This window comes from Recurvomyces mirabilis (assembly GCF_035927965.1).
Source record: "Recurvomyces mirabilis strain CCFEE 5264 chromosome Unknown scaffold_16, whole genome shotgun sequence".
Taxonomy (NCBI): Eukaryota; Fungi; Ascomycota; class Dothideomycetes; order Mycosphaerellales; family Teratosphaeriaceae; genus Recurvomyces; species Recurvomyces mirabilis.
Window position 1 is genome coordinate 301,176 of NW_027041950.1, and position 26,518 is coordinate 327,693.

The 26,518-nt window shown below is 52.4% G+C and overlaps 12 protein-coding genes across 12 annotated transcripts; 5 read left to right on the forward strand and 7 right to left on the reverse strand.

Moving 5' to 3' along the window:
• Positions 1-392: 392 nt before the first annotated feature.
• LTS14_006381 (uncharacterized protein) lies at positions 393-2,249 on the reverse strand (the record flags this gene model as incomplete). Its single annotated transcript, XM_064839077.1, has 2 exons — positions 393-463; positions 542-2,249. The coding sequence occupies 2 exons, from the start codon at positions 2,247-2,249 to the stop codon at positions 393-395; spliced, it is 1,779 nt and encodes a 592-aa protein (XP_064693325.1).
• A 457-nt stretch (positions 2,250-2,706) lies between these two features.
• HRT2 (Hairy/enhancer-of-split with YRPW motif protein 2) lies at positions 2,707-4,413 on the reverse strand (the record flags this gene model as incomplete). Its single annotated transcript, XM_064839078.1, has 3 exons — positions 2,707-3,925; positions 3,976-4,116; positions 4,283-4,413. The coding sequence occupies 3 exons, from the start codon at positions 4,411-4,413 to the stop codon at positions 2,707-2,709; spliced, it is 1,491 nt and encodes a 496-aa protein (XP_064693326.1).
• A 209-nt stretch (positions 4,414-4,622) lies between these two features.
• Positions 4,623-5,564, reverse strand: LTS14_006383 (uncharacterized protein; the record flags this gene model as incomplete). The annotated part of the gene is made up of 2 exons (XM_064839079.1): positions 4,623-5,360; positions 5,415-5,564. 2 exons carry the CDS (start codon positions 5,562-5,564, stop codon positions 4,623-4,625), a joined length of 888 nt encoding a protein of 295 aa, XP_064693327.1.
• Positions 5,565-6,032: 468 nt separating this feature from the next.
• LTS14_006384 (uncharacterized protein) lies at positions 6,033-6,647 on the forward strand (the record flags this gene model as incomplete). Its single annotated transcript, XM_064839080.1, has 1 exon — positions 6,033-6,647. The coding sequence occupies one exon, from the start codon at positions 6,033-6,035 to the stop codon at positions 6,645-6,647; it is 615 nt and encodes a 204-aa protein (XP_064693328.1).
• A 78-nt stretch (positions 6,648-6,725) lies between these two features.
• On the reverse strand, positions 6,726-8,198 carry LTS14_006385 (uncharacterized protein; the record flags this gene model as incomplete). The annotated part of the gene is made up of 2 exons (XM_064839081.1): positions 6,726-6,913; positions 6,986-8,198. The coding sequence occupies 2 exons, from the start codon at positions 8,196-8,198 to the stop codon at positions 6,726-6,728; spliced, it is 1,401 nt and encodes a 466-aa protein (XP_064693329.1).
• A 934-nt stretch (positions 8,199-9,132) lies between these two features.
• LTS14_006386 (uncharacterized protein) lies at positions 9,133-12,938 on the forward strand (the record flags this gene model as incomplete). The annotated part of the gene is made up of 2 exons (XM_064839082.1): positions 9,133-9,771; positions 9,882-12,938. The coding sequence occupies 2 exons, from the start codon at positions 9,133-9,135 to the stop codon at positions 12,936-12,938; spliced, it is 3,696 nt and encodes a 1,231-aa protein (XP_064693330.1).
• Positions 12,939-12,993: 55 nt separating this feature from the next.
• Positions 12,994-14,919, reverse strand: LTS14_006387 (uncharacterized protein; the record flags this gene model as incomplete). Its single annotated transcript, XM_064839083.1, has 2 exons — positions 12,994-14,792; positions 14,844-14,919. 2 exons carry the CDS (start codon positions 14,917-14,919, stop codon positions 12,994-12,996), a joined length of 1,875 nt encoding a protein of 624 aa, XP_064693331.1.
• Positions 14,920-15,404: 485 nt separating this feature from the next.
• On the forward strand, positions 15,405-16,940 carry ECM42 (glutamate N-acetyltransferase; the record flags this gene model as incomplete). Its single annotated transcript, XM_064839084.1, has 1 exon — positions 15,405-16,940. One exon carries the CDS (start codon positions 15,405-15,407, stop codon positions 16,938-16,940), a length of 1,536 nt encoding a protein of 511 aa, XP_064693332.1.
• A 298-nt stretch (positions 16,941-17,238) lies between these two features.
• Positions 17,239-17,721, reverse strand: HRT1 (RING-box protein hrt1; the record flags this gene model as incomplete). The annotated part of the gene is made up of 3 exons (XM_064839085.1): positions 17,239-17,337; positions 17,395-17,544; positions 17,605-17,721. The coding sequence occupies 3 exons, from the start codon at positions 17,719-17,721 to the stop codon at positions 17,239-17,241; spliced, it is 366 nt and encodes a 121-aa protein (XP_064693333.1).
• An 853-nt stretch (positions 17,722-18,574) lies between these two features.
• LTS14_006390 (uncharacterized protein) lies at positions 18,575-20,152 on the forward strand (the record flags this gene model as incomplete). The annotated part of the gene is made up of 1 exon (XM_064839086.1): positions 18,575-20,152. The coding sequence occupies one exon, from the start codon at positions 18,575-18,577 to the stop codon at positions 20,150-20,152; it is 1,578 nt and encodes a 525-aa protein (XP_064693334.1).
• A 720-nt stretch (positions 20,153-20,872) lies between these two features.
• RPL33B (60S ribosomal protein L33B) lies at positions 20,873-21,387 on the reverse strand (the record flags this gene model as incomplete). Its single annotated transcript, XM_064839087.1, has 3 exons — positions 20,873-20,970; positions 21,050-21,221; positions 21,316-21,387. The coding sequence occupies 3 exons, from the start codon at positions 21,385-21,387 to the stop codon at positions 20,873-20,875; spliced, it is 342 nt and encodes a 113-aa protein (XP_064693335.1).
• A 1,259-nt stretch (positions 21,388-22,646) lies between these two features.
• Positions 22,647-26,501, forward strand: LTS14_006392 (uncharacterized protein; the record flags this gene model as incomplete). Its single annotated transcript, XM_064839088.1, has 1 exon — positions 22,647-26,501. One exon carries the CDS (start codon positions 22,647-22,649, stop codon positions 26,499-26,501), a length of 3,855 nt encoding a protein of 1,284 aa, XP_064693336.1.
• Positions 26,502-26,518: the final 17 nt, after the last annotated feature.

Here is a 26,518-nt window from a genome sequence, read left to right on the forward strand (position 1 = left end):
GTAAGCAGAATCGTTATAAACTATGCCCAGGAGTGCTGCGCTTGCGGTCGCGTTAGCAGGAGCAGGTGGATAGGCAGATGGCTTCGAAAGAACAGTCCCGGGTGCATATAATTACGTTATAGCGCTCTTGGTCACTGATGCACAGTGGCCTTCTTGCTGTGGTTAATGTCGCTTACCTGCTGGCATGCATCCTTGGACTTGGAACAAGGTTGAATGGGGAACCAGGTACCACGTCCAGCACAAACTAGCTAACAGCCCAATGCGTTTATGCAAGTCGGTTGTTTAAGCGTTGAGTCTGGAATCGGAATCCACAGCACAAGATTTATACAATTAGCATCAAGATTGTTTTAGTTGTAGTCCTGACAAGGCCACCACACAGAGAAGGACTTATCCTAAGAGTCCTGCTGCATATGGCTCGGCAAATTATAGCTAGAATAGTCCATGTGCACGAATGCACGATCCACTGTAGTCATATGTCAGCAAACAGGACACAAAACGAGATGAACACCAGTCACTACAGGGTCAACATGGCTTGACTCACCGTAAGGTACACTTTCCAACACATACTGCAAACTCTCACCCAGATCGTGACTGTCCCGCAGACTTGTATGCTCGTCAAGCACGATATCGACTTCCACGTTGAGCTTGTCGCCGGCATGATAGGCTTGGAGGCCTTGAATGTGTTTGATCGTCTTCGCGAAGCGCATGGTGAGGTAGAGCAGAATATTGCGTTCGTCGGCAGTCGCAGCGCAGCCAGTCAGGTTCCGGATATGGCCCAGACAGACTCTGCTCCATTGGACGATTACGTAACACGACAGCAAGACACCACCTAAGGGATCGAGCCACCAGATACCAGCATAATATCCAATGAGTGGAAAGATGATGGAGAAAGTGTTGAACACCACATCCGTGACAGCATCTTGTGCGAGAGCTTGGACAGAACTGTTGTTGATCAAGCGGCAATACAGCCAGCAGCAGCCTTTGATCGCGACAGTGCTTGCCATGATAACAATAGCGGATGGCGAGAGCTGGACGACCGTGTGGTCATCTCCAAGAAGCTTCTTACCACCTTCCGAAGCAACCTGGACGAACGAGACGATCATGATGACCGCGAAAACCATAACGCCGACTGGCTCAAGACGTCTTCGACCGATGGGATACGCATACTGGTCAGTGTTGGCGATCATGTAGGTAGTCGTCCAGATAATGACCGTAGACAGCCAGTCCAGCGCAGCGTCCACAAGAGATGCCAAGACCGACACACTACTCGTCAGTACTGCCACTATGATCTTCAGAATAAGCAGGATAGTGTTTGCGATAGTGTTGACCCAAATGGCAATAGTGACTACGCGCGAGCTTGAGTCGGCTTCCTCCTCGTCCTCCAGTTCCGGGGGCATGGGCAGTGCTTCCTCATCACCTCTTGTATTCGTCTTCTTGAGTAGTGGCTCAAGTTCGCCGTTTGGGGATTCATCGGCCTTGACACGGTAAATGTCTCTTGGCGTCCTCTTGACCTTCGGCGCAGTGCCATTGGGCGTGGTAGCATGTCCCTCATCTATGGAACTCTGTCGTTGACCATTTAGCTCGGGCGAGTCATGTGGCGTAGGCTCCTCGGAGATGGTCGTCGGCACGTCAGACGGACTGAACCCGCGGGTGTTGGACGTGACTTGTTGGTACTCCTGTATCAGATGATGTGGTAGACTGCTGTCCAAAAGCCGATCGATGTACAGATACCGCTGGATCAGATCATTACACCGCTCATAGTATGCGCGTAACTTCTTTGGAAGCGGCTTGAGATCTTCGTCCGTCTTCCAGTACTGCTCCCACCTGTATCTTGGGTTGCTGTTGCCAATCAACCGCTGGCTGCGCATCTGTGGTGTGTACAATATATGTCCCGCGTTGCTCATTCTGCGATCATGTTCGTCGTAATATTCATCGCCGCTTTCCATGCCGCTGTTGACGGCAGATCCGCGGCGTCGTGGTCTCGTCTCGTCTGGTCGTTCGCTGTCTTGGCTACGTCGAGGCGCTTCTTCGTTGCCGAAGCTACTTCTCCTCCGCTTGTTCGTCCATGGGCCACGTTGCGCGTTGATGTTAGTGCTCGAGCGAGACTGGATCAAACCCTGTAGTCCGGCGGAACGGGTAGATAAAGGTGACGCCTCAGAGAGTGGAAGGAAGTCTTTCAACGTCGAAATGCGATACAGACGCGGCGGCGGTGGTGATGTCTCGTCACGGCGCGATCCGGCGTCGCTCATATTGTCTGCAGGTACGGCACTTGGCGTCGTAGTTGTGCAGACCGTTTGCCCTTCCGTCCGAGACGGCGCTTAAACCTTGTTGAAGATCGCGTACTGTGTGGGAGGAAAGTAGAACGGGAAGCCGAGCTCGAATTCATCGCCGCCGAGGCTTGAGCTCTCCCCAGATTTTGGTAAGGTTGAGGGCTATGCGGCGAGCGATTAGTCAACGGTCTAAACCAATCTTGTTAATGGTTGCTCTCCCTTCATATACCGGCGCATCTTTTGCCATCTGCCTACATGCTGGAACTCACGCCGTGGCAGAGAAGGTAGTTCGTGATACAGAGTCTATGAACCATATTTTAGCATCTATGTCTCTAGTCCGAACGAAGCACCGCATACGCCATCCAAGGTGTAAGCTGCTTAATCCGCAACTGCTCAGCACATATCTAAGAGCGTCGGGTGGCGCATCACCAACATCTCAAGCCTTGCCATCGCAAAAGCTAACAACAGCCCACTTCCCACTCCAAGCCCACTTCCTCGCTCCACTGTCCCCACCACCACCCTCCATGGCCCTAAGCTCCTCATCCCTGCCCTTCGGCAGACCAACAACAACATCTGCTTTGCATGTCCTCAGCGCCAGGACCTTGACACCACTACCAGGACCCATTGGCCCAATGGCTTCCGTGAAAGGCGTAGCTGCATCCCACATAGCATCACCAGTGAGTTTGCGGTAGTTCAGATCACCCTTGAAGATGACGAGCTCGCTGTCTTTCAAGTCCTCGTGGAGCGAAGGAGCAACTTTGGGAAGCCGCCAATAAGATCCGCCTTCCGTCCAGAAAGTGTTTGGACGTAGCAGAATCTTGCCTTCGGCGTAGAGAGTGCTCCAGTTCTGAAATAGAGCCTGCAAATTCGACTGGTCCTTTTCCGAGAGTGATGCTGGTGTCTTGCTTTCTGCCTTCTCGTCTTCCGACGGTGTTTCGTAGAAGCTCTTGGCGTTGATGAGCATGCTCAGTAGATCCGCGAAATCTTTGGGTATGACGTCTGACACGAACCAAGGGATATTCTTTGGGTGAAGCACGATGTGCGTCGCTAGACCGGATTCGAGTAGATAGCCTGCGAGTACCAGGTCGACGAATAGCTCGAAGCTGGCATTATCGAGCACGATATCAATTCTCCTCTCCTTCGAGCCAGACTTCTGAGCATTCTTGAGGCAAGCAAAAGCAGCAGGAAAGTCATTGACGAGGATCTTCTCCTCGTTCTTCTTCCTACTTTCTGCACCCTGTAATTTCTGAATATTCTCGTATGACAAACTCGTCAGCAGGGACAGGTCAGTCGCATTACCCCAAAGACAAATCTCGCACATCTCCGTGAAAAGAGCTTTCTCGGCAGTCGTGCGCTGCTCTTCGGTGGCTTCGGTGAGGGCACTATCAGGGGAAGAGAATTGCTCAATCATTTGATTGTATCGAGCAGCGAGTTCTAGCACAGCGGGGCGAGAGGAGCGGAAAGTGCTGGTCTTCTGGGCGTGGAATACGTCGTAGCTTTTCCAGTGTGTCGACGTGGAGAAGAGTGTGGCCATGCGGCGATACAAGTAACATTCCGCGTAGAGCCAGGGGACGGAGTGCCAATTTGGGTTGCCTCGTTGGGAGAGCTCGGTATTGTAGCCTTCGATATCTGGTTGGCCATCATCGATGAGTGGGCTTGTGCATCGTCAGCGCCTTCAATCTGCTGATACGCCTTTCTTACGTACGTTAACTGCCTATCATGTTGCAACTCGTACTTGAGCGTCGCAAGACCTTCCGTGATCTTCTTGCCTTCTTGCTGCTTCTCAGCATTGCTGTCCTTCGAAACAGCTTTGTGCAGATCATCAATGGAACCAGTCTTAAGAGTGCTATATCAGCATATGCTCTCCATCACATCGATCACCGATGACATACCAATATTATGGGCCATCGTTCTCTCGCAGAAATATAAGCAAATGAAGTCTTGTCGCCAGTATTCGACAGCGCTTGAAACGTCAGCAGCTACGGTGCTGATCGTCATTCATTTGCACTCACGGACTTTGGTATCGTACTCCATCTTCGTTGTAGTTGACAGGAACGTGGTCATGAAATGCTGAGGTCGATAAATAATTAATTTCTGGCGCGGACTTGCCCAAAGCGGTATTGCCGACGAGCTCGGGAAACATGATTTGCTAGCGTGACTGCCAGATTCGCAATGGGAGGGGCCGTGCTCATGTTCTCTGCCCTTTGGCTCACCCGAAGGTAGATTTGGAGGTGACAACAGAATGACTTGTACTGGATACATAGATACGTATACACATAAATCGCTCCAACGCAACACAACAAAGCTCAAACGCAGCACAACAAAGATCCTGCCAGCCCTGTGCTGCGCACACTACCTGAAAGCCTCGTTGTAATTGCCGTTCGGGAAGCTGAACCTCCCCCGTGGTGTCTGCTCGTAGCCGTTCGGGCTTAATGCACTGGGCGCTTCCGTCTCGACATATATTGTTGGTGGCGCGATTGACAGATTCGTCGACGAACCGTAGCTGAGAGGGCGGCCAGGATGAGCACTCACGCTTCGCACATCATCGCTGCTGTTGATTGGTGATACACCGCCACAGTTCAAATCAATTTGAGAAACCTGGCCATAAGCATGTCTTTCGTCGAAAGGGTTCTCTTCTGACTGACGGGACGGGTCCAGCTCGTCCGTGTTCGTGTTCCAGATATCCTTCGCCGTCTCGTCCATCGGCAGTCTTTTTGGCCTGCTCTGTTTTATACCGCCTGGCCGCCGGTGCTTGATGACATTCAGGATGCTCAGTGCACTTGTTGCAGCGAAGAGCAAGCACGTAATGAACGCGAAACCAGCACTCGCTCTGCTCACTTCGCATTTCGCAACACTGCCATGGGCAAATTTGCCGCATGTGCCAGTACCAGAGGCCTGCTTCTGATCTTTCTCATCTTTGATTTGATTTCCACTGTTGTTCCATACTGCGACTGCTACAAAGGCTGCGAACCAGAAGATCGTGAAGGCAAGGTCGATGGCTGTGTATGCGTAGACATTGGCGAAACGCGATGCTCGGGACCACATGGGCACCATAATCTGGTAGATGAGGGCAGGTATGCTAAGGAAGCACTAGGTGTACTCATTTAGCTATTTAATAGTCGCTGGATCGTTGTCAATACGTACCAGGCCGAACAGGAAGCCTATGGCACTACCTGTCCCCCCATCTTTGGTGAGAACACCCAAGGCCAGGCATCCCACTATGAAGATGCAGACACCCTGAGCACCGTGTAGACCAGTCTTGATACTCTGCAGCTTGTCCTGAGCGACCCTCATTTTTACGATCTCGGTCTGTCGATCTGTTTACTATGTGCAGGAAGTAGGTCAGATCATCAGCTTCGTTCAGTATATACAAGGACTTCTCAGCCTGTTGGAAGGCTAAGACATGACACAGCAGGCTGTCGATGATGAATGGACAGCGAGCGACAGGCTGTAACACTCTGAGTAGTGTCTCAGCCTGTTTCGACTTGCCCCAAGACCGCTTGGTAAGATCGAAGCTGCATTTGGATGTGGATCGCTGTAAATAGCAACCGGCTGATCTGCCGATAAGGTTAAGGAGATGGCGTTGTGGCAGAGGCCGCGCACGTGCAAGCGAGATCTAGGGTTTGGTGGGGGGCAGCACAGCTGTCGATAATTAACTAACGGTACAAAATATGTCCTACCAGCCATACGATCAGTGAAAGCATCAGGAAACAGCAGGATCATTTTGAGGCACAACCATAAGAGCTATCAACTCACACCACCATGGAAGTCCCAGAGACTTTCACCCAGCTGTCGTTGAATATAGATCCCGCCAGCAAGGCCATCAGTTGCGATGACCCAAATCTATCGTCAGACATAGAAGAACTCAACAAGCTCCACCGGAACATTGTAGGACTCGACACACCAAATCAAATACCACTCCCACCAATGCCAGTCAACCCAAAGCGCAGCGTCCAAATCACGAAACTTCGAGAAAGTGGCAATGCCGCTTACAAGAAGGGCACTTTCCCGGAAGCCATCAATCTTTACAACCTCGCCATTCGCATGGCCTCAGATCGGCCGACATGGGAAGCAAGCGGACTTGTGCGTGAAGAGCTTAGTGCGCTGTACGGCAATCGAGCGCAGGCTTTCATTGCGCAACAGAACTGGGCAGAAGGTGCTGTGGATGCGGAGTGCAGTGTTGAGCTGAAGCGGGTGGGCAATATCAAGGGTTGGTGGAGAAGAGGGCACTGTTTGAAGGAGATGGGGAGGTTGGAGGAGGCTGCGGAATGGGTGAAAACGGGGCTAGAATTCGAGAAGGCCGGACCAGACAAGCAGAACGTTGGTGAGCTGGAGACTCTAAGCCGGGATATCAACAAAGCACTCGAGAAATCATGATGGAGTGTGTATGGCGTTTACGCAGAGCTTGAACGGCCACGAACTCGAATGCCAGCTACGTGTCAGGACGCCCATTGACTAGATCTGCATGCCCTCCTTGGCTCTTCTAAACGAATCCACCCCTAAGCCGTATGCACGACGAGGTATACCATACCAAGCATTCGACTGGCTCGTTATGGGCAGGTCTTCGTCCACAAAGACTGGACAAATGCAGAGGGGATGGCATGGTTGATAGATGTTATACGCAACGATGCCGCAGACCGCGTCTGCACAAAGCAGCACTGGACAATCTTCCATAAGCACAGAAGGAAAGTTTCGACCGACTTGGTATCACATACCAGGCTGTATAACATAATACTTGGCTTTTAAAGTTTCACTTCTCATGGGCGTTTGTCGTACTTCTTCCCACTTATCGCAATTAACCCTGTGCCATGCATGGCCCTGCGACCTGAGCTGAATACCAATAATACGTCTGGACGATCCCCTCTCGTTCGTCACAGCTTCGCAAGCAAGGTGGACAGTCTTGCTGCCTGCCTTGTTTACGAACATTGGCGCTGGTTCGTACACGAAATCGTCCCGTGCAGGATTGATCTCACGTTGCTTTATCTCGCGCGGCTCGACCTCATTTCTTGGCACTTGCAGCTCCAGACCTTTATTGCTTATATGATAGTGTAGTCTCAATGTAGGGCTGACACTCAACACAACGACGTGGCCCGAGTCAGCGAAGCAAGTGGGCCATCGTGCTAGCATGCCACTGGTACGTCCCGAGTCTCGCCAGGCAAAGATTGACTCGTCGTCAGATTTGAGAATGATTTCTCGCTGTAGTCTCATGAATGCTTTCTCCCGCTCACCATACAGTAGAGGCATGTTCACATCAAAGATACCTAGTAAGCAATATGCCGTGTCCTCGATCTCTGTGGCAGTCCTTCTAGCTGCCCAGCTCATACGTGTGGCGATACTCGCGGAATGTACATTCGTATGTCCGGTCAGATACTGCGGCGCGATCCCAGTGATCTCGGACAAGATAGGTGTGAGCCCACCATCTCTGGAACCTAGGATTTGCCATTCCCGGGTCACGATGTACAATTTTGTCGGCGCGAGTAGTTCTTGCAAGGTCCAGGCGCGCGTGAACCAGTCACTGACTCGCAGAGCCTTATCGATTTCTGGAGTTGATGGCTGACCTCTAGTCCTTTGCAGATTCGGCAAGTCCCAGAGAAAGGCATAGCATTCGTCTGCCTGACGATACCACTCCCACATGGAATTCAATGCTTCGGTCAACTCGGCACTGCTTTTCTTATCGATGCAGCATGTGTCGATCCAGACGTAGTAGAAGCCGCGGTCTGATGCCATCTGACAGAAGTTCTTGACTTTGTCGTGGCCTTGATGAAATCCGACCTGGCCATGTCCACGATTGCTTTGGCGTTCCATGAAGTCCTGGTAGCTGATCTCGGAATCTCGCCATCGATGGGAGAGAATAGCATAGCGTGGGATCCTCGTCCCTCTGCAGTCCTTGAAGGTCAAGTCTTTTGTATGGAGAAGTCGGATTGGCATGGTTGCTAGCTATGATTGTGCTCAAGAATTCTCGTGGTATACTCCAGCCGCACCAGTCTCAACGATAAGCTAGTCTCTGGACCGCAATAAATATCTGCTGACATTTTGCGCCAAAGTGGGGCACTTCATACCAACATTGGTGGCGCAGCAATCCTACGTGCAGATGGGCTTCCAGAAGTGCCAGGGTTCCAAGGGCGTAGTCTACAAGCCTGGCCTTCCCCAATCATGAGCATTGGGGGTAGTCTGACATTCGTAGATAGACGTTCGTAGATAGACATAACGTGGTTTGCGAAACCAGACTCGTGGTTGATGAGGTGTGAAAGAGCAGAAGCGGAGGAAGCGAGAACAAGGAACTCGAAAGTGAGGTGGCGCTATGCACGGAACATGACCGCGACACTGCTACTGCTACTCATCAGCGAACCGACTTCCATCTGAATGAAATCGACCTGGAAATGAAAGATCATGAGCACGATGAGGCTCTGCTACTGTCTACTCACACCACCTATGGGCGGTCGGAGCAGACCCTCGATGGCCACGAATCACAAGGCTCGCCCGAACACCTCATTCTGATTGACGTGGGGCGGAGCGAACAGCTTGACCCCAAAGGGCAAGCTGAACATTGACGGCTCGTTTCGATGCAGGTTGACCGGTGGCCTCAACAGCTCACGCCATCTTCAAATGTGCCATTGAGGTGGCAAGGCTGCGCAGGAGCAGATAAGTACAATGTTGCGACCCGGAGCTGGGCCTGAGTGGCCTTGTGATGTCTTCGAGATCTTCAACAGAGAACTCCACTGCGGGACTGCTACGGACTTGCGAATACAAGTCTGACACAAGGTCTGGAATAGATAGTCTGATGTGCGGACAGCACTGAAAGACGACTAAAGACTACCATTGGAAAGCAGCATACCTCCATTCAACTTGGCCCAACGCGATCATGGGTAAACATCATACGTTTAGAGCAGATGTCCTCCATGCTGTTCGACAGGAGGATGCCGACAAGCTGGAGGTGCTGTTCGACAGTCGGCGTACACCACTCCCTACCCATCATCCAGTATTGACGGATGCTTTTCATGAAGCTTGTATTCACGGAAAATTGGATCATGCTCGCTATCTACTCGACATCAACGTCTCACCAAATTGTCGCGAGTCACGACATCGTCGAACGCCAATGATGCGAGCGACTTCCGTCGCTGTCGTGGAGTTCCTGAGGCACGCACATGCGGACATCAACGCTCGGGACAGGGATGGAAAGACGGCACTTATGCTGTCCAGGCACTACGATGTCTCAAAATATCTCGTCGAGCAGACCAAAGCTGATGTCACGCTCTGCGACAACGAGGGTCACACTGCACTCGTCAACGTGCTCCTAGACTGTAGGAGAGATTTGAGAGACGCGTCCAAACGTATAGCGATCTTGCTGATTGACAATGCCGAAGTAGACATCAACGCCGCTGACCCTCAAGGCCGCACAGTCTTGATGACTGCTGTTTGGAGGAACGAGCCCGATGTTGTCCGTCACTTGCTGGAAGATCCGCGGATCCATATCAATAAACCTGACGTTCGCGGCAGAAATGTGAGCCTTGCCCTCAATGTCTACTCCGGCACTTGTCCCACAAGTTCCGAATCCCCGTCAAGCACGAGCATTACCACCTCCGATACACCTGCTGATCATTCTCATAACAGGTGCTGCATCATCTATGCGAAGATGCTGTCAGAGCAGAGCGATATCGAAACAATTGTGCAGATCAAGATGACGAGGACATAGCAAATTTACTGCTCGCCAGTGACATCAATCTCAACAAACGTGAAGACATAGTTGGTAGGACTCCGTTGCACTGCGCTTTGATCTCTCGAAACCAAGTGCTGGCTATCAAGCTACTTGATTCCAAGAGACCTCTGGACTTGACTCTGTTGGATAGCAGGAAGTGGTCAGCCTTACACTTTGCTGCTTCGGTTGGCATGCACGAGCTCGTAACAAGACTCCTCAAGACCGCCACCGTTGCAGATGTCGAGACAGCAGATGGACAGACGCCCTTCCAGCTTGCTGCTAGATTTCGAGGAGATGCCGTGAAGACGTTGGAACAACTTCGACCTGGTAGCGACATATTCAGAAAGACAGGACACAGCAAAACCGCACTGCACCTGGCAGCAGAAATTGGCAACCTCGCAACCACGGAGTACTTACTCAAATACTTTGTCGATCCTATCGTCAATGCAAAGGATGACTTCGGAGACAGCGCCCTACTATGTGCGGCAAGATCTGGCCATACCGCTATCGTGCACTTACTCCTACCACTGCTACCACTGAGTACATCTAGTGCTACTGTGTCATCAGAAGAAAGTAAGGCCGCGGCAGGGACCACTGCGACCGTGGTCGACTTTGTTGGCGTCAACATCAAAGTCACCTCTCGACGAGTGCATGACCTGGTTTATGATCGATCGTACTCATCACCGACAGTCTCCCTCAAGGCAGAGTTGCAACGTTCAACAGGTGAAGATGCCATTACGGTCGACGATGACGAGCAAGACATAGCTCGATTTCGCTGGGTTCATCTCCCTGCAAATGATGTGACCTGGTGTAAACGACTGTTCTTGAAACTTCTTCTGGAGGAAGACAGTAAAGTGCACTTTGAGACCTTCAAGGCTCTCGAGCAGTCGTTCGATCATCAGCAGAGAGGAAAACACCTACATGCCTGCTACATGCGGCCCACTTGCCATCACAACCCAAGTGTGTCTCGGAAGAAAGCACCTATCGACGACGAGGAGCATGCTATCTACGATGACGATGTTGAAGATACCAGTGACGCAGGGACGCATAGTCAAGGGGGCCAAGGAACGCATCAATCATCACGTCGACATTCTCATGTCAGAGCCAAGTCACTGGGTGCGACACACGACTCGCTGCAGGATCGCAAAGTCATTGACGAGCAGATCTCAGGGCTGCGTGAAGAGCTTTGGGTTCCTGACAATGTCTACCTATTCATGCCGTACTTGCACTACGAGACGCTTGGCAATCGTGACCTAATGCTTAGGGCTGTATGCAAAGCACACGATAAAGACCCAGGACAAGGCCTACCGCGGTCACATCGTCACCATCCAAGGATATGTTCCAACATGTCGACGATCAGTGGTAGTGCACTACTGGGCACCAAGAAGCGAGTTAGCTCGGGCGGAAAGCAGCACCAGTCGGCACCTGAGCCCACTGCGGACGAGAACCTGATCTACGCCCACGCCATGCCATCGTTGGCAACCCTACAAATCAGGCGGACTCTTGACCAATTCTTCTATCGCACAATAGACACGAGCCAGCGTGACATCGATCAGGTAATCTACAGAGAGCAGAAGAGACAAGCCTGGGATGATGTCGAGTTCGATACAACTGCTAAACTTTCGGCTCCTGAAGCCAGGAGTAAGGTGAGAGATATACATCGCAACGCCAACATCATCATGGTGGATCAGTTGTGGTTATGGATTGTCCGTGATGATCTCATTGTCACCAGCTTCCCTCGTGGTTGGAACAAGGACCATGACAACGACGAGCACGGAGTGTGGCAGGCAATATGTAACGATCTGCAGCGTCCTGGTCGTCAGCCTGTCCTAGGCGTTCACGAGCTTGCCACCATAATTACCGGACACTGCTACGGATGGGTGGACAGGCGCGACGCGAGCGACAGTAATCTCCTGTTCATGAACATGTTTGAGTCATCCCTTGGATATGCTATGGAGGAGGAAGTCCGACTGTTCAGGGCATTCCAAAAGGCTTCGGAGAAAGCGTCAGTGTGGCTGAAAGAGATCCGCGGGCATCCAGTAGAGCCGTTACGGCAGACGATGTACGAGCGCTACGCCATGTCTGTACCCGATCTTGATGACGAAGCAGAGGAGGATGATACCGGGCAGCAGAACAAGGCATCGAATGCCGAGCCTGCTTTCGTACAGACCTTGCTGGATATTGGTGCGGAGACACGTCTGCTGCGAGAGGTCAAGGATATCAGAGACGAACTCGACATGCTGAAGATGATCTACGAGACGCAAGAGACCCACGTACCAGAGATGTTCGACCACCTTGTTGGCTTGCTGCCAGAGCGCGACGAGCAACGCAAACGGATTGAAGAGCTTCACCAGGACCAAGTCCGGCATATCACGTACCCACTACGTGATATTAAAAGAATGACTACGCAAGCAGAGCGAATATACAACTCCATCCGCGACCTACTCGACCTCAAACAGAAGCATGCAAATGCCATGCAGGCAACCGACACTGCGAGACAAGGCAAGACCCTAATGGTCTTCACGATCGTGACAGTCATCTTCCTGCCCTTGTCATTCTTGGCTGCGTTCTTCGCAATCAATGTAACACAGTTCCCGCACCAAGGCAAAGATGGCGGTCTCCAGATGTCACTATCATATGTATCAAGCTATGTCTTCGGGATTGGATCTGCGATCGCGCTGCTGTGTGTAATCTTTGCTTGGTCGGCTGAAAAGTTGGACATCCTCCGTATCCATATGCAACGATCAACCAGGCTGTGGTGGCGAGGTTTATGGGCAACAACAGCGAAACCACCGACCGCGAAAACACCTCCACCAGCGTCTGCGCCTCTCGTTCCCACCGTGGCACCGGCGCCACCCAGCTCCCAAACTTCGAATGACCGCGATCTGGAGAATCAGAAGACTGCTTCATCGCCGCCAAAGGACTCGGAAATCACTAGATGGCGGGGCTCTAGGCATCACAGCAAAAGCTAAAATTCAGAGAGTGGAAGTCGACTGGCCAGCTGCAACACTAATATGTGCTACGGTATCAGTACGTCGCACACTCCCTCTCCAACCACTTCCGACTTCTTTCATCGTCCTTGAAGAACGACGAAGTCTTCTCCTTCACCTCCTGATGGTAAGCATTCAGCCATTCCTTCTCCACATTCAAGAGCATAGCCACATCAACCAGCTTCCGACACATGGGCACCATAGTAACATGCTCGAAACCCAGATATGGTTTATCGCCAAATTTATGCTTTGTCTGGACCTCCTTCACCATAACCACATTTTCTATCCGAATACCGAAGTTTCCATCCTCGTAGTATCCTGGCTCGTTGGAGATGACGTTGCCGACAGAGAGGGGTACCTCGCTGTACTGGATGCGCGTACCGATCCCTATCGGCCCTTCATGGACATTGAGGTACGAGCCTACCCCGTGACCAGTGCCGTGTCGATACTCAAGACCATGTGCCCAAAGATGTTGCCGCGCAAGCGTATCGATCGCGAAGCCAGACGTACCTTTCGGGAAAACAGCGAGATCGAGAGCGATGTGGCCTTTGAGCACAAGCGTATAAGATTCCCGCTCCATCTCCGTGGGCTCTCCAAAATGCAGCGTCCGCGTCGTATCCGTCGTGCCGTCAAAGTATTGAGCACCGGAATCGCAAAGATATATCTTACCAGGATCGATGGTCGAGCAATTACCGACCTCAGGTTTATAATGGATGACTGCCGCATTGGCGCCTGTACTACTGATTGTGTCAAAAGACAAGCCGACGAATTTCTCGTGTTTACTTCGGATCTCCTCGAGTTTATCGGCGCCTTGGACTTCGTCGAGAGTGGTCTTCTTATTGAGGAGTTCGTCTTCGAGCCAGGCGAAATACTCGACCAGGGCAGCGCCGTCACGGATGTGGCATTTTCGCATGCCTTCTAGCTCGGTGATGTTTTTGATGGCTTTGGCGTCGCCGATGAGGGAGCGGATTTCCTCCACGTTTTCTTCGCCACCTAGGGCTTGTGCGAGAGCCCAGGAGGCTTGCGTCGAGATAAGATATTTCCTTTTCGGGACACCGGCAGATTTTGCATCGCCATTCACTCCAGGAGGGTGTTGTCGTGTAAGTGCTGTGATGTCTGAGAATATGGCGTCGTAGGGTCGAATGTTGATGCCGATCAGATGTGCTTTCGCGCTCTCGTCCAGCTTCGACTCGTCGATGTAGAGCGTGACCGTAGTAGGCGTAACCACAGCGTATGAGAAGAAGACCGGGTTATATGGGATATCACTTCCTCGCAGATTGAACAGCCAGGCAATCTCATCCAGCATGCTCACCACGAACCCGGCGGCTTTCTTCTTATCGAGCTCTTTCCGCAGTTCCTCGATCTTATCTTGGAACTGCTTGCCAGCATACTCGAGCCCTAACACTTTAGCAGGGTTGTTGGGTCTTGCTGGTTTCTGCTTGTCCCAGACCTGATCGACCAGATTCTCCGCAATGCCCACGAGACCCTTTCCACCCTTCTTCTTGATCTTCTCACCAAGCTTCCTGCCATCTGGAGCGGTGATAGTGGTCGGGTCGACACCCACCGTCAAGCCTGCTTGCTCGGCAGTCGCTGCCGCTCGATCGATCGTCCACTCCTGCCATGTGGGCACATCTTGTAATCCTTGCTTCAGAAGCTCCCAATTACTATCCAATTGCTTGCTCGCCTGGTTGAAATAGCGTCCATCTGTAGCTAAAGCAGCCTTATCGTGGGTGATCACTGCTGTGCCCGCCGAGCCAGAGAAGCCAGATATGAATTCCCGTCTTGCATCTGTTGGAGCTATGTATTCGCTCGAATGTGCGTCTTGGGAAGGCACGACTGCAGCATGTCAGTCAGCCGACATGGTCTGGTGAATGCTTTGCTTCGTACTGTAGATGTCTACCTTATGCTGCCGCATCAGATCCCTCAATTGGCGTAGACGATCGCTTGTGTCGACTTGCTCCATGTCGGGTGGTGGCCTGAAATTGGAGATGGTGGTAAATCTACGTATCGAGCCAGTCGATGTGTTGTTCAGGAGTCGTGATATTCGTGCGAGCATTTGTGAGGTGGACAGTCAAGTGAGAGCTAATGTGGACACAAGCAGGCGATGAAGCTGCCTCTTGAGGACAGACGGTCGGCCGAACGATGTTCCGGAGCCATTGAAGCATGATCTTGTCGCGTGCCTTCTCTTTAAGTTACATCACAATTGATAAGTCTCCTGCTGCTGGACAGCATACACACCTGGCTCGTATCGATGCTCTGATATTCAATCAAAGTGGATTACTTTTAACTGGAATCACTCGGGACAGTGTCAACGTGCTGCACACAAGTCAGGACCACTATCTCTATTAGTACTATTGGATCCCGTTCTTACTACCCGTGACCCTCGAGATATTCTCGAGGCGAGCTCTGTCGTCATATCAGCCCGCCTCTCTACTGAGCTCATTCACCATGGAGAGGATGATCCCAGGAACACCGTCTAGGATAAAACGATTAGCATGCAAATGCTCACAAATCCGCCACTACTCTGCCCCGGGCAACGGATCAATACCACCCGCTAAGCAAAAGTATGTCCCCACATCTGGAACGTATCCAAAAGGCTTCTTGGCCGGGTCATCCCATGCTGGTGTCAAGGTATCAAATACACAGCATGACGATGTTGCGTTAGTCATCTCCAAGCAACCATGTGTTGCCGCTGGGATCTTCACCAAGAACATCTTCAAGGCCGCTCCCGTACAAGCCTCTCTCGCGACGCTGATACAAAGACAGCACAATGGAATTCGAGGTGTTGTGGTCAATTCTGGTTGCGCCAATGCCGTTACTGGGAGATTAGGTCTGGAGCACGCCGATGCCATGGCCAAGGAGGCCGACAGATGCTTCAAAGACCCAGAACATTCGAGCTCTGCACAGGACTCGCCACAAACGCTAGTCATGAGTACCGGAGTCATTGGCCAGCAACTACCGATTGAGAAGATCACGGCTGCGATCCCTAAAGCCCACTCAGCGCTGGGCTCAACACACGACCACTGGCTCGACGCCGCAAAAGCAATCTGTACGACCGACACGTTCCCCAAACTCATCTCTCGCACGTTCAGCCTACCCTCACACCCAGAGATCGAATATCGCATCGCCGGCATGACCAAAGGGGCCGGCATGATCCACCCCAACATGGCCACCCTCCTCGGCATAGTCTGCACAGACGTCTCCATCGACCCCAAAGCCATCACTTCCATCCTGCGCCACTCAGCAAATCGATCCTTCAATTGTATCTCCATCGACGGCGACACGAGCACAAACGACACCGTCACCCTCTTCGCTAATGGCGCTGCCACTCCCAAAGGCGTTCAGCCTCTGACCCTGCCAGAAGACTTCATCCAAAAGCCGCGCATGGGCAACCGAAAACTCGACCACTATAAACAGAGCCCAGACATGATAGCCTTCACCGAGGTCTTCATAGCCTTCATGACGGACCTCGCCAAACTTGTCGTCCGCGACGGCGAAGGAGCAACGAAATTCGTCACCATTCGTGTGATCTCGGACGTCAATGCCCAGGTAGCCAAGCGCGCCGCCATGAGCATCGCCCGCTCCGCTCTGGTCAAGACAGCTCTGTACGGTAAAGACGCCAACTGGGGTCGGATCCTCTGCGCCGTGGGCTACGCGCCGGGAATCATGGGCTCGACGGAACTACCAGCCTCATCACCGGGTACTGGCCAAGTGACTCCCGAACGAACCTCCGTCTCCTTCATCCCCGTCGATGGAAGTGAAGTACTCGAACTTCTTGTGCGAGGCGAGCCGCAAGTCGTGGATGAGGTGCGGGCGAAGCAGATCCTTGAGATGGAGGATCTGGAGATCTTGGTCAGGTTGGAAGATGGAGCGGATCCGGCTCGTCTAGGCATGACGGAGGCAGCGAAGACTTTTGAGTCCAAGGTGTGGACTTGTGATTTCAGTCATGATTATGTCACTATTAATGGTGATTATCGGGCTTAGAAGGGATGATGTGATGTGGTAGAGTGCATGTGATAGACGTTTAGGCAGCGAATAGAGATCTGCTAGCCAGGAGTATGTTTGCCGTGTGATGTGATACGACGACATGATGTATTCTCATATCTCAATTCAATACTTTCGTAATTTGGAAGCATAAGGAAGATAGGCCTCCCATGATGCTGTGGTATCGTGACAATGGTACGCCTCAAACGCCATTCATGCCACGTAAGTGCATCCAGACATCCCTGCAGCCGTATTCATCACGACTTCGTTTCTCGATACCTTTGCCTCCCGACTGTATTTAACGACCATACTTCTGGAACTCCCAGTCCCTGTTGTCGAGCGGACAGACTTGACGGGTCTTGAGCCAACGCGAGATGCAGTGGAAGTGGAAGGCGTGCTGTAGAAGAAATTAGCTTCACAATGGAGTATTAGATCTTGTAGCAATATGACTGACATTGCAGATACCCCAGGCGACCGTGCACTCCTCGCTGGTAGCGGAAGCCTGGTTGGCCTGGCAGTCGATGCAAAGATCCATGATGTGGTTGCGACAGATGGCACAGTTGTCGACGACGATGTCCCAAGCCCATAGTGCGACGGCATTCCACTGTACATCTCTGATCAGCCTACCATATCAAGTGCAGGTATTAAGAAGCTGTAAACGTACCTTCTTCACCTCAAACTTCTTCTTCCCATCCACATCACCACCACTCGGTCCACTCTTGCTCTTTACCTTGGGCGCCACAGCCGAAGCCGAGGCATCAGTCATCTCCACGTCCGCCATGATCTTGGTCTTCTTGGTGATGTAAGATGTCTGATGAGCAATTTGTCCAGGACTGAAAGAGGCTGCGGTGAGTGACAGCTGTGAGTCACTGGCGTTGGAGGTTGTTGACACGACCCGCTTCGCTGTGGTAGATGTTCAGTACAGACTAGGGGGAGCGGTCGATGCTGGGGTGGTCGTGGTGCAGGATGATATATGCTCAGGTGGAGTTGCTAGGATGTGTCTCGATGTAGAGGATGTGAAGGAGTTGTTCTTTAGGATGTACCCGGTGTGAGCGACGAGCGGGGCGGTTGTGCTGAATGGCCAGAGTTTGACATGTGATGGCAGAGGTGTGTGTGCCGCAGGGTGGTGGTCTGGAGAATTGTGTGTGTGTGTGTGTCTGGAATGATGCTGTCGAGCTCATCTTCTGGCGAAGGCATCAACCACCTGTTAGTCATCTATCGATTGCGGCTTCCATTCCTTGTCAGCCACAGCGCCACAGAAAGGCTGGGATCCGAGACAAAGCCGCAGCAGTGACGACTCACCGAGCACTTCGCGACTCGCTGTCCCTTCGTTTCGACAGCACATGTCTGACAACAACAACGGTCACACTTCCGAAACAACCGCTGACTATCACTTAAGACTTCCGCCGGTATTGACCAGACAACAATCAAATATTACCCAAATGTCGAACTCAATCCTCAACAGCAAAGCACACATTGAACAAGCACCATCAATTCCCTGGCGATACGCGCCGTCCCCAAGATAGCGTAGGCCGCTGTGCCCACCTAAGCGCATCGCATAGTGCAACAGTCGAGCGCGACGGAAGAGAACCTTCACTTCACCTCCAATTCACCCACTCGCTCACAGAGCGACCATGGCAGATCAAGCCACCGCCTCACCCTTGCCTCCTACGGCAGGCAGCAACGGCAAGAGCCAACCTGCACCTACTGAAATCTCCCGCGAGATGCAGCAGAAGCGAGTGAACCACCGCAACAGAAGACAAAGACCACCGCAAGCAATACCACAACAGGACGGAACAGTCTCTGACTCGGTGACCGGCGCAGCAGTGTCGCCGAGGACAAAGAAGCCACAGAAAGTAAGAGAACCAACACCGAGTAGTGCTCCTCAGCACAACGGTCAGATGGGTAAAGCGACTGTTGCAGCAGTGAAGCCGCGACCAGTGTCCATGGGCGGACCAATGCTTCCGGCCACTCCCGCGAAAGAGCAGGCCTACGCTGGCCCAACATTCCACAATTCACCTGCGCCGTCTACTCTACCCATGCCAAAATTCTTTTCGCGGTCCGTACCTGGTAAGGGTAATCCTTTGGCAGCCAGAATGGAAGGCGAGAAGACGCCAGAGAAGACAGATTCGTCTCCAGAGCCAGAGGTAGTTTCACCAATACCACCTCGAAATGCTATTCAATCACCCCTGGACATGTTCTTTCAAGCAGACAAGCAGGAGCGAGAGCATAGAGCGAGCAGTGGCGGCATGTTATCTCCCGAGATGGCCACGAGGCGGCCCGTACCAGCCACCGAACCACGCAACGCGATGCTGCACAATCAGAAAAGCATCTTCCTTCACGAGCTAGACGGCAACAACGAATCGATACCCAGCCCGAAGACCGTACCAAAGAACAAGAAGCCAGCGCCGATTAGTAGAGCACATTCCTCGCCAGGCATGCAGCTACCAGCTCAAGAAGGCGAGCAGCGGCACGTATACACACAGTCCCTCAAGGACATACTCTTCAACACAGCCGCACACGGTAGCCCTGCCCAGAACCGTACCCCACCTCAGCAACAACAGCTTCCCACACCACCATCAAACACGCAGCACTTCAACAGACCTTCACCATTCAACCGTCCTGCCTCAGGTTCCGGACCGTCTACACCCGCTCCGCCAGCCGACCCAGCAAACAACTACGCCCTCCACTACGGTAACCGCAACCTCTCCCCACTATTTCAAGCCGCGCGCACCGGTAACGATACGCCCAGCCGTCCGTCGGAACTACGCCAGGAGCTTCCTGGCCAGGACGGCACATACTCGTCTCCCCCACAAAACCCGCCACCGCCACCACTACGACATCTACCTCTCAACGATCCCAATGATTTCATGCGTGGGTTTCTCAACCAGCAAGCACAAGCTGCAGTACCGTCAGAGTTTCCTCAATTTCCTTATGATAATGGTCATGGTGGAGGAGGAGGCAGACCGCCATCAGCGCACCAGCAACAATATCAAGGAGACACCAGACCTTTCAGCGCTGGGTCTGCCTATGGTAATGGTAACGGTCAGCAGCCACAACACGCACCAAACGGTATGTACAATGGGAGTTCTGGTAATAATAATACCCTGCAAGGTCGTCCGCCGCCACCACATACCAACGGCGCACCGCACTCGCCGAAAACGATGCAGGAGAACCTAATGCGGATGTTGAATCTTAATGTTTCGGGATAGACGGTGTACTCGCAAGGGGAGGCTTGGGTTTGAGGATTATGTTAGCATAGCGTGGCGCTCTGGGGCAAGATCTTGTTTTTGAAAGGAACGGCGCACATAGCATGCACTTTGCTGAGGTTGGTCTTGGGTGGCATGATCACGGTACCGACTCCGACGACTCATGAGCTAAGGCCTGGAGTCTTTGCTTGCCTGTAGGTTGGCCATATGCCGAGCGAGGGCGGACAGCAGTATTAGGAGAAAGCTGGCCGAGTAAGCCACGAGCCTGCATCTTAGTGTAATTAGTCGATAGATGACCAACTCCAGTCACTCATTGATTCATGCTGCGCTGAGGCACAATGGACAGCTAGCCCTGCTGCTTAGACGGTCTTGCAAAGCTCGGAAGCTGTCAGATTCGAGTGGAGCGACATTGAGTCACGACAAATGATCGAGTACTACCATGGGTAAGAATTTTGAAGCTGCACGAGTAAGCGTATTGGCGTTTGTGAAGATTTGGTATTTGTTGGTGTTGTGATCGCTGCTAAGCGACATGCATCAATGGTAGTAGACGGCTGCAATAGCAGTGCAGGTAGACAGAGGTAATTGCCGAATTTGCAAGCCACCGGCTTTCCCAATCCCCGGCAACGAAAAACGCCTTGCCATATCCTCAAAGCATGCTCTCTGCAGGTTCAACGGTCGGGGTCGATCCTCGCATTCTCGTTCATCACTGATCGGATGTCCCGTCTATATCGCGCTGGGGTAGAGCATGACGCGCACCATGCCGCCGAAGGACTGCGGTGGGAGGTTGTGCTTGAACTGTGCCCTTACTACGCCGGAGTTGCCTGTATCCATATATATTAGCCCTCATTCCAAGTCATCGTAAATTGTACGTCGTCTCTTGTATTGAGGCGCATCGCTTACCATGTGGCCTCGTCACCTTGCCCCAAATCACCCGTATCTTCGTGCCCCGGATCTCCTTCTTCGCGCGGTATACGTAGGCGATCTTCTTGCCGTTGTAGAATGTGGCGTCCTTGGGGCTGTCGACGCCTTCGATCTTGATGAGGGAAGTGTTGGGGTTGGTGTTGCGCTTGCCCTGTAAACACACACAATCATATTAGAACCTGTCTGTCTGCCTGCCTGTATATCTCTTTCCGTGTGGATTGTGTTTTGGTGGTGGTGGGTCTTACCCGCTGGTACGACAGATGCCTCGCCTTCACATATAGCCTGTGGCTGCTGCTCGAGCTCTCTGACGAAGGCATTGTGGTTGTCGTTGGGTGTGTGTGGCGACAAGAAGTATTGCTGGGCGTGCGTGTGGTCGTTCGCGAATGCCGGCTGGTGGAGGTGTTCTTCGAATTCGTGCGCCAAGACATTCTAATCCGAAGCGGAAGCGTCCGCCGCTAAGCTGGAATTGAGCATGTCCATCCTCTCGAGTCTCGTCTCAACTCTTTTCAAACTACCCAATTCACTACACGTACTCTTGTTCTTCCGGTGCCAACGCAGCAAAGCGATCACGAAGCGAAATAGTGAACACGAAATCCTGGTTCGGGAAGTCCGTTCATGTTATCGACGTGAACATATCTCTCATGGTCTGAGGACGGCCTCTGGCTCATACTTCTAGCCTACACAATGCGAAAACGATCGACTCCATGCCTGCGCATGGCTCCTAACCTTGTCGCAATTACTGAGATCATATCACGGTCCTTGATTCGTTCGGGAGACCGACCAAACAGCTGAATCAAAGCCTTCACATGGCACCACTGCAGGATATTGGTCCCTCAAATCTAGACGTGACGGGGACAGCATTACCTCAATCAAATCACGCCTACGATATCCGAGAATCTCCCAAACGGAGTGTTCCTCACATGCCATCCTTGACTCAGTCAGTCGTAGCAGTTTTGCCACTATCGAATGTGTTGCTCCCCGCGGGATCGTACGGCTATGTAGACTTCCGTAGCCTTGCCATCAACGCGACGCGCATATCAAATACGAGCCTAGCTAGAAGGCAGCCACGATACGACTTTTTCCATGGCGAACAGCTCGTCTGGCGAAGATGTTGCTACGCCTACTGTGTCTCATATCACTCCAGCAAACTTCAAGCAGTCTTTGGTGTAATGCAGACGTCTGAGACCAAGACGGAGACCAGGATTTGTCCTGAACAAGATCCCTGTCGTTACGTCAGCGGGCTTTACCAACAACCCTAATAGACTAGCCAGATAGATTAACCTTAATACATGGCCAAAGTTGTGTTCACTGGGGTGAAAGAAAGACATGCCGGGTAAACCAACGGACTTCCTCTCACCAGTAGTGACATCTTGACTCTCCATATGCACTCCATCATATCATACCGGTGCTGGCGCCGTTCCACGTGGACATGATACTCCACTTCTCATATACCGTGCCTGGTTGAATGATTGGCTACAACGGAATCGCAGGGAGCAATATCACATGGACTTAAGGTCCTAACACCAATCTCGCGTGCGCTGGCGTGGACGAGGATAGGAGCGAGACGTCGGCAAACATGTCGCGAAGCAGCAACGACAGCTCGTGGGGCAAGCGACGGAGCCTGTTTGCTCTGTCTGCACTGAACCCCAGCAGCAGCAGCAGCGGAGACGACGATGGAGCAATCAGACGACTGAAGAAGCTGCCAAAGCACAGCAGGACACTAAGTGCGCGGGTACCTGCGCATGTCGATCGGCCGGATCTCTCTCGTCAAACCAGCAGTTCTACTCCCTCCAGTCCTGTCACGCCTGATCAAGCTCGTCAACAGCGTCCACCTCTGAGTATGAAGGGTTCACTACGCCGACCACCATCTGTGTTTGGCTCATTGCGATCCTCCCTACGAACAAGCACCGAGACGAGCACCGGCGATGTCAAGGAAGACGAGACGTTAGAGCCCTTGTCGACAACCTCGTCAACCGCGCCTTCAGTTGGTTGGTCAGATACCGGCATGGATGGCGGACCATCGGGACGGAATGTGGTATACCATGGCGAGGTGCAAACGAGCGCGGGAATGTTCAGGAAGAAGAAGGAATATCTGGTCCTGACGGAGACCAACATAATACGATACAAATCGCAAACGAAGGCAGCAGAAACCTTTACAGCTATATCCCACCCGCTCGGACGCAGTCCTGTGATCCGACATGGCTCGATGCCTTCTGCCGGGTCTTACAGCGATCTGCAGACCATGTCCGACTCCTCTGGCGACAAAGATGGACGAGTGTCACTGCGACAGGTCGTCGCTGTGCACCGGTTAGACGACGGAAAGCCATACTTTGCCATTGAGGTCTCCTATCTGGACGAGGAGTCTGGACAAGCATCGGCTCTGACACTGCAATTCAGCATACCTGAAGAACGAGATATGTGGTTGAGGGGTATACGGAATACAGTACGATACAACCCACATGTAGCAGCAACCAGTATCTCACCTTACAATCTGGAGAATGCTGCGCGGATTATCGAGCGCGACAACGACTATGATCCGAACAATTGCTCGATATACAAGGTGGTACAACGGCAGTCTTCTAAGTCTACTGGACGATCTTCGTCGGACGATCTCACGAAAGTTGCTTCTAACGTCTGCTTTCTCGCAATCGGCGTGCATAAGGTCCACCTGATCCAGCTGGTTAAACCTGTTGTACGGTCATCAAGCCCATCGCTCGTGGTCAACAACACTACATCCTCCTATGGTGTCCTGACGCTCGTTGGTGTCAAGGTCAGCAACACCGATGACACTTTCGAATTGACCTTCCGACAGCCACTTCAGAGGCCTCGCTCAATATTTCTGGCATCGCTAGCCTCTCACGAAATAGCTGCACAGTTACATTTCGCAGAGAACTATCTGCGACCTGAATGCGGCCAGCGACTGTTCGAGTGGCAGGCGCCTGCTGAGGTTGAGGCTATCTTACAACCACCGGTGGCGTCCAACAAAGACAATTCCTGCCTGGACCGGACACTCATTGCTTACTGTGTGGCGTATGGCGTCAATTCGAGCAGAGTCTGTTACACTATCAACTACCAATGCGAAGACGCACCACGTTTCGAGCTACTTCCGCCTACCGATCATCGAAGACCTGAGTATGGCCCTATCGAACTACTGGCGATTACACGAGCGCTGCGATATAATGAGAGTTTTGGCAGTATGTCGCTCGCAGGAATATCGCTTGACAGCCTGAACGGACTACATGACAACTATGGAGAGGAGCACGTCTGTTCGAAAACGAAAAAGGGAACACCCATCAAACTCAGTGCCACGGAGCTCGGTCGATCTTGCTTGCTGGTGCAGGAGATTCGTGCACTGGCTGCGACGAGCAAGAAGCTTCGTCGTATGGATTTCTCGGGTTGTGTCACGAACAAGTCTGTACCACAGCATAACACTATTGAGGAGGAAGGTCCACCAAGGAAGGACCTGGGTTGCGGAGTCGTGGAGGCGCTTTTTCCACTCTGCAAACATCAGACGACGAATGTGGACTGGATATGCTTGAACGGTATCATATTGAGCGAGACTGACCTCGACTACCTTGTCGGAGCTGCGGTGGAGAAGTCTTGTCATTTCCGCGCGGTGGAACTGAACCGGTGTGGACTTAACGACCGTAGCATGGGTCTTGTGCTCGATGCGCTTCGAGCTCAGGACAACACGCTGGAGGCAATCGACATAGCTGGCAATGCTGCACGTCTCAACCCAGCGGCTTTTGACAGTCAAATGGCCATGTTCGGTTTCATCCGCAAGCTCGACCTCTCCTATGTCTCCAGGACATCCGACTCCGAGCCACTACTGCAGGCAGAGACGTTACTGATGTGGCGACTGCAAGAATTGCGTCTGAGTGGTACAGCACTGAATCGTGCCACAATCGATGCTATTGCGACGTACCTTGCACATCCACAATCGAGCAGCCTGCACGGTCTATATCTGGACAATTCATATCTCAGTGGGAAAGATGTTGCTACGCTGTTCCAGAGCATGTCGCACAATCCCTTCGAAGCACGAGATTTGCACCTGGATATCAGCCAGAGTCATCTCAGTGACGACCTTCTGGTGATCACTAAGGCCGTCTCTAGCGGACTTACGCCTACGCATCTGACCATGAAGGCTATTGAATATCGGGACGAAGCATCCTTCCGCAAGCTGCTGAACGCACTAGCCACCAACAGATCCATCAGATATCTTGACATGTCGCACACAGCACTTCCAGGCGAGATTGGCGAGGATACTGCACGCGCTTTGGAGCGATTACTGGGAGAGAATGATACGCTTGTGGAACTCAACATATCGGGCGAAGAGTCCAGGCTAGCATCATCACGATTTGGAAGCAATATCAATCAAGCCCTGTCCGGTCTCAAACGGAACAAGACTTTGCAATGTTTCCGCATCGAGAAGCAGAAGCTTGGCCTGCAGGGCGCAAGCACTTTGGCAGATGTCCTGAAAGCCAACAGCACACTGAGAGAACTGCACTGTGGCAATAATGAGATCCCGCTGCATGGGTTCACGGACCTGATCAACTCATTAGTGGACAACACAACTCTCATCTTACTTCCTATGATGGATGACGGACGGGCTGCCGCCTTCCGCTCAGCAGATGTGACGATGAAGTCAATGTCCGACGACATGTCTCTTTCACCACGCTCGCCGACCTCGCACAGTCCAGCACCATTCGAGAGCGGGTCGTCTGTTAAGCGCAGCCTGACCTCGATCAGAAGGTCGGCGACACGGTCAGCTTCGTCGTACATCCCACATATGTCGGATCGTACTTCTTCCTCGCCCCTCACTCGCACATCCTCACCAATGTCTTTCACTCTCCCGGCACCACGGAACAGGCAGAGCTCCCAGGCGTCCGTCCCAGCACCGATGTCCTTCACAGTACAAGACATCCAATCAACGCATCGCCTGCTAGACGAACAATGGGACCGCCAATGCGAACGTCTCGCACAGTATCTGGAGCGGAATTGGTGTCTCCTCAACGGCCTAGACACGAATGCGCCTCCTCCCCTTGTCGAAGAAGAAGAAGAAGGAGAAATCCACTCCGGACGCCCCTCCTCAACAGGCTCGATAGGCAAGATCCTAGCACAAGTCAAACACGACACTACACCCCGAGCCGAAAAGCCGATTTATTTCGACTCGCCGCAACAGCAAGATGGAGCAGGGCTAGAAGACCAGTTTACCGCGTCCTCCCGTCAAGGAGCTAAGGTGACTGAAATGTCCGAAAGGGAAGCTGGGAAGATGAGCTTTAAGCATTTCATTTTGGAATCAGGACCCGGGACGCCTGATGATGATGATCTGGCTTCCGAACGCATGAAGCAGTTGAGACTAGATACGAAGGATTTGGGACAGAGCATGGAGGAGCCTGGGACGCCTACGCAGGCGAAGTTCGCGCTGTAGTGAGCTTTCGTGCGGTC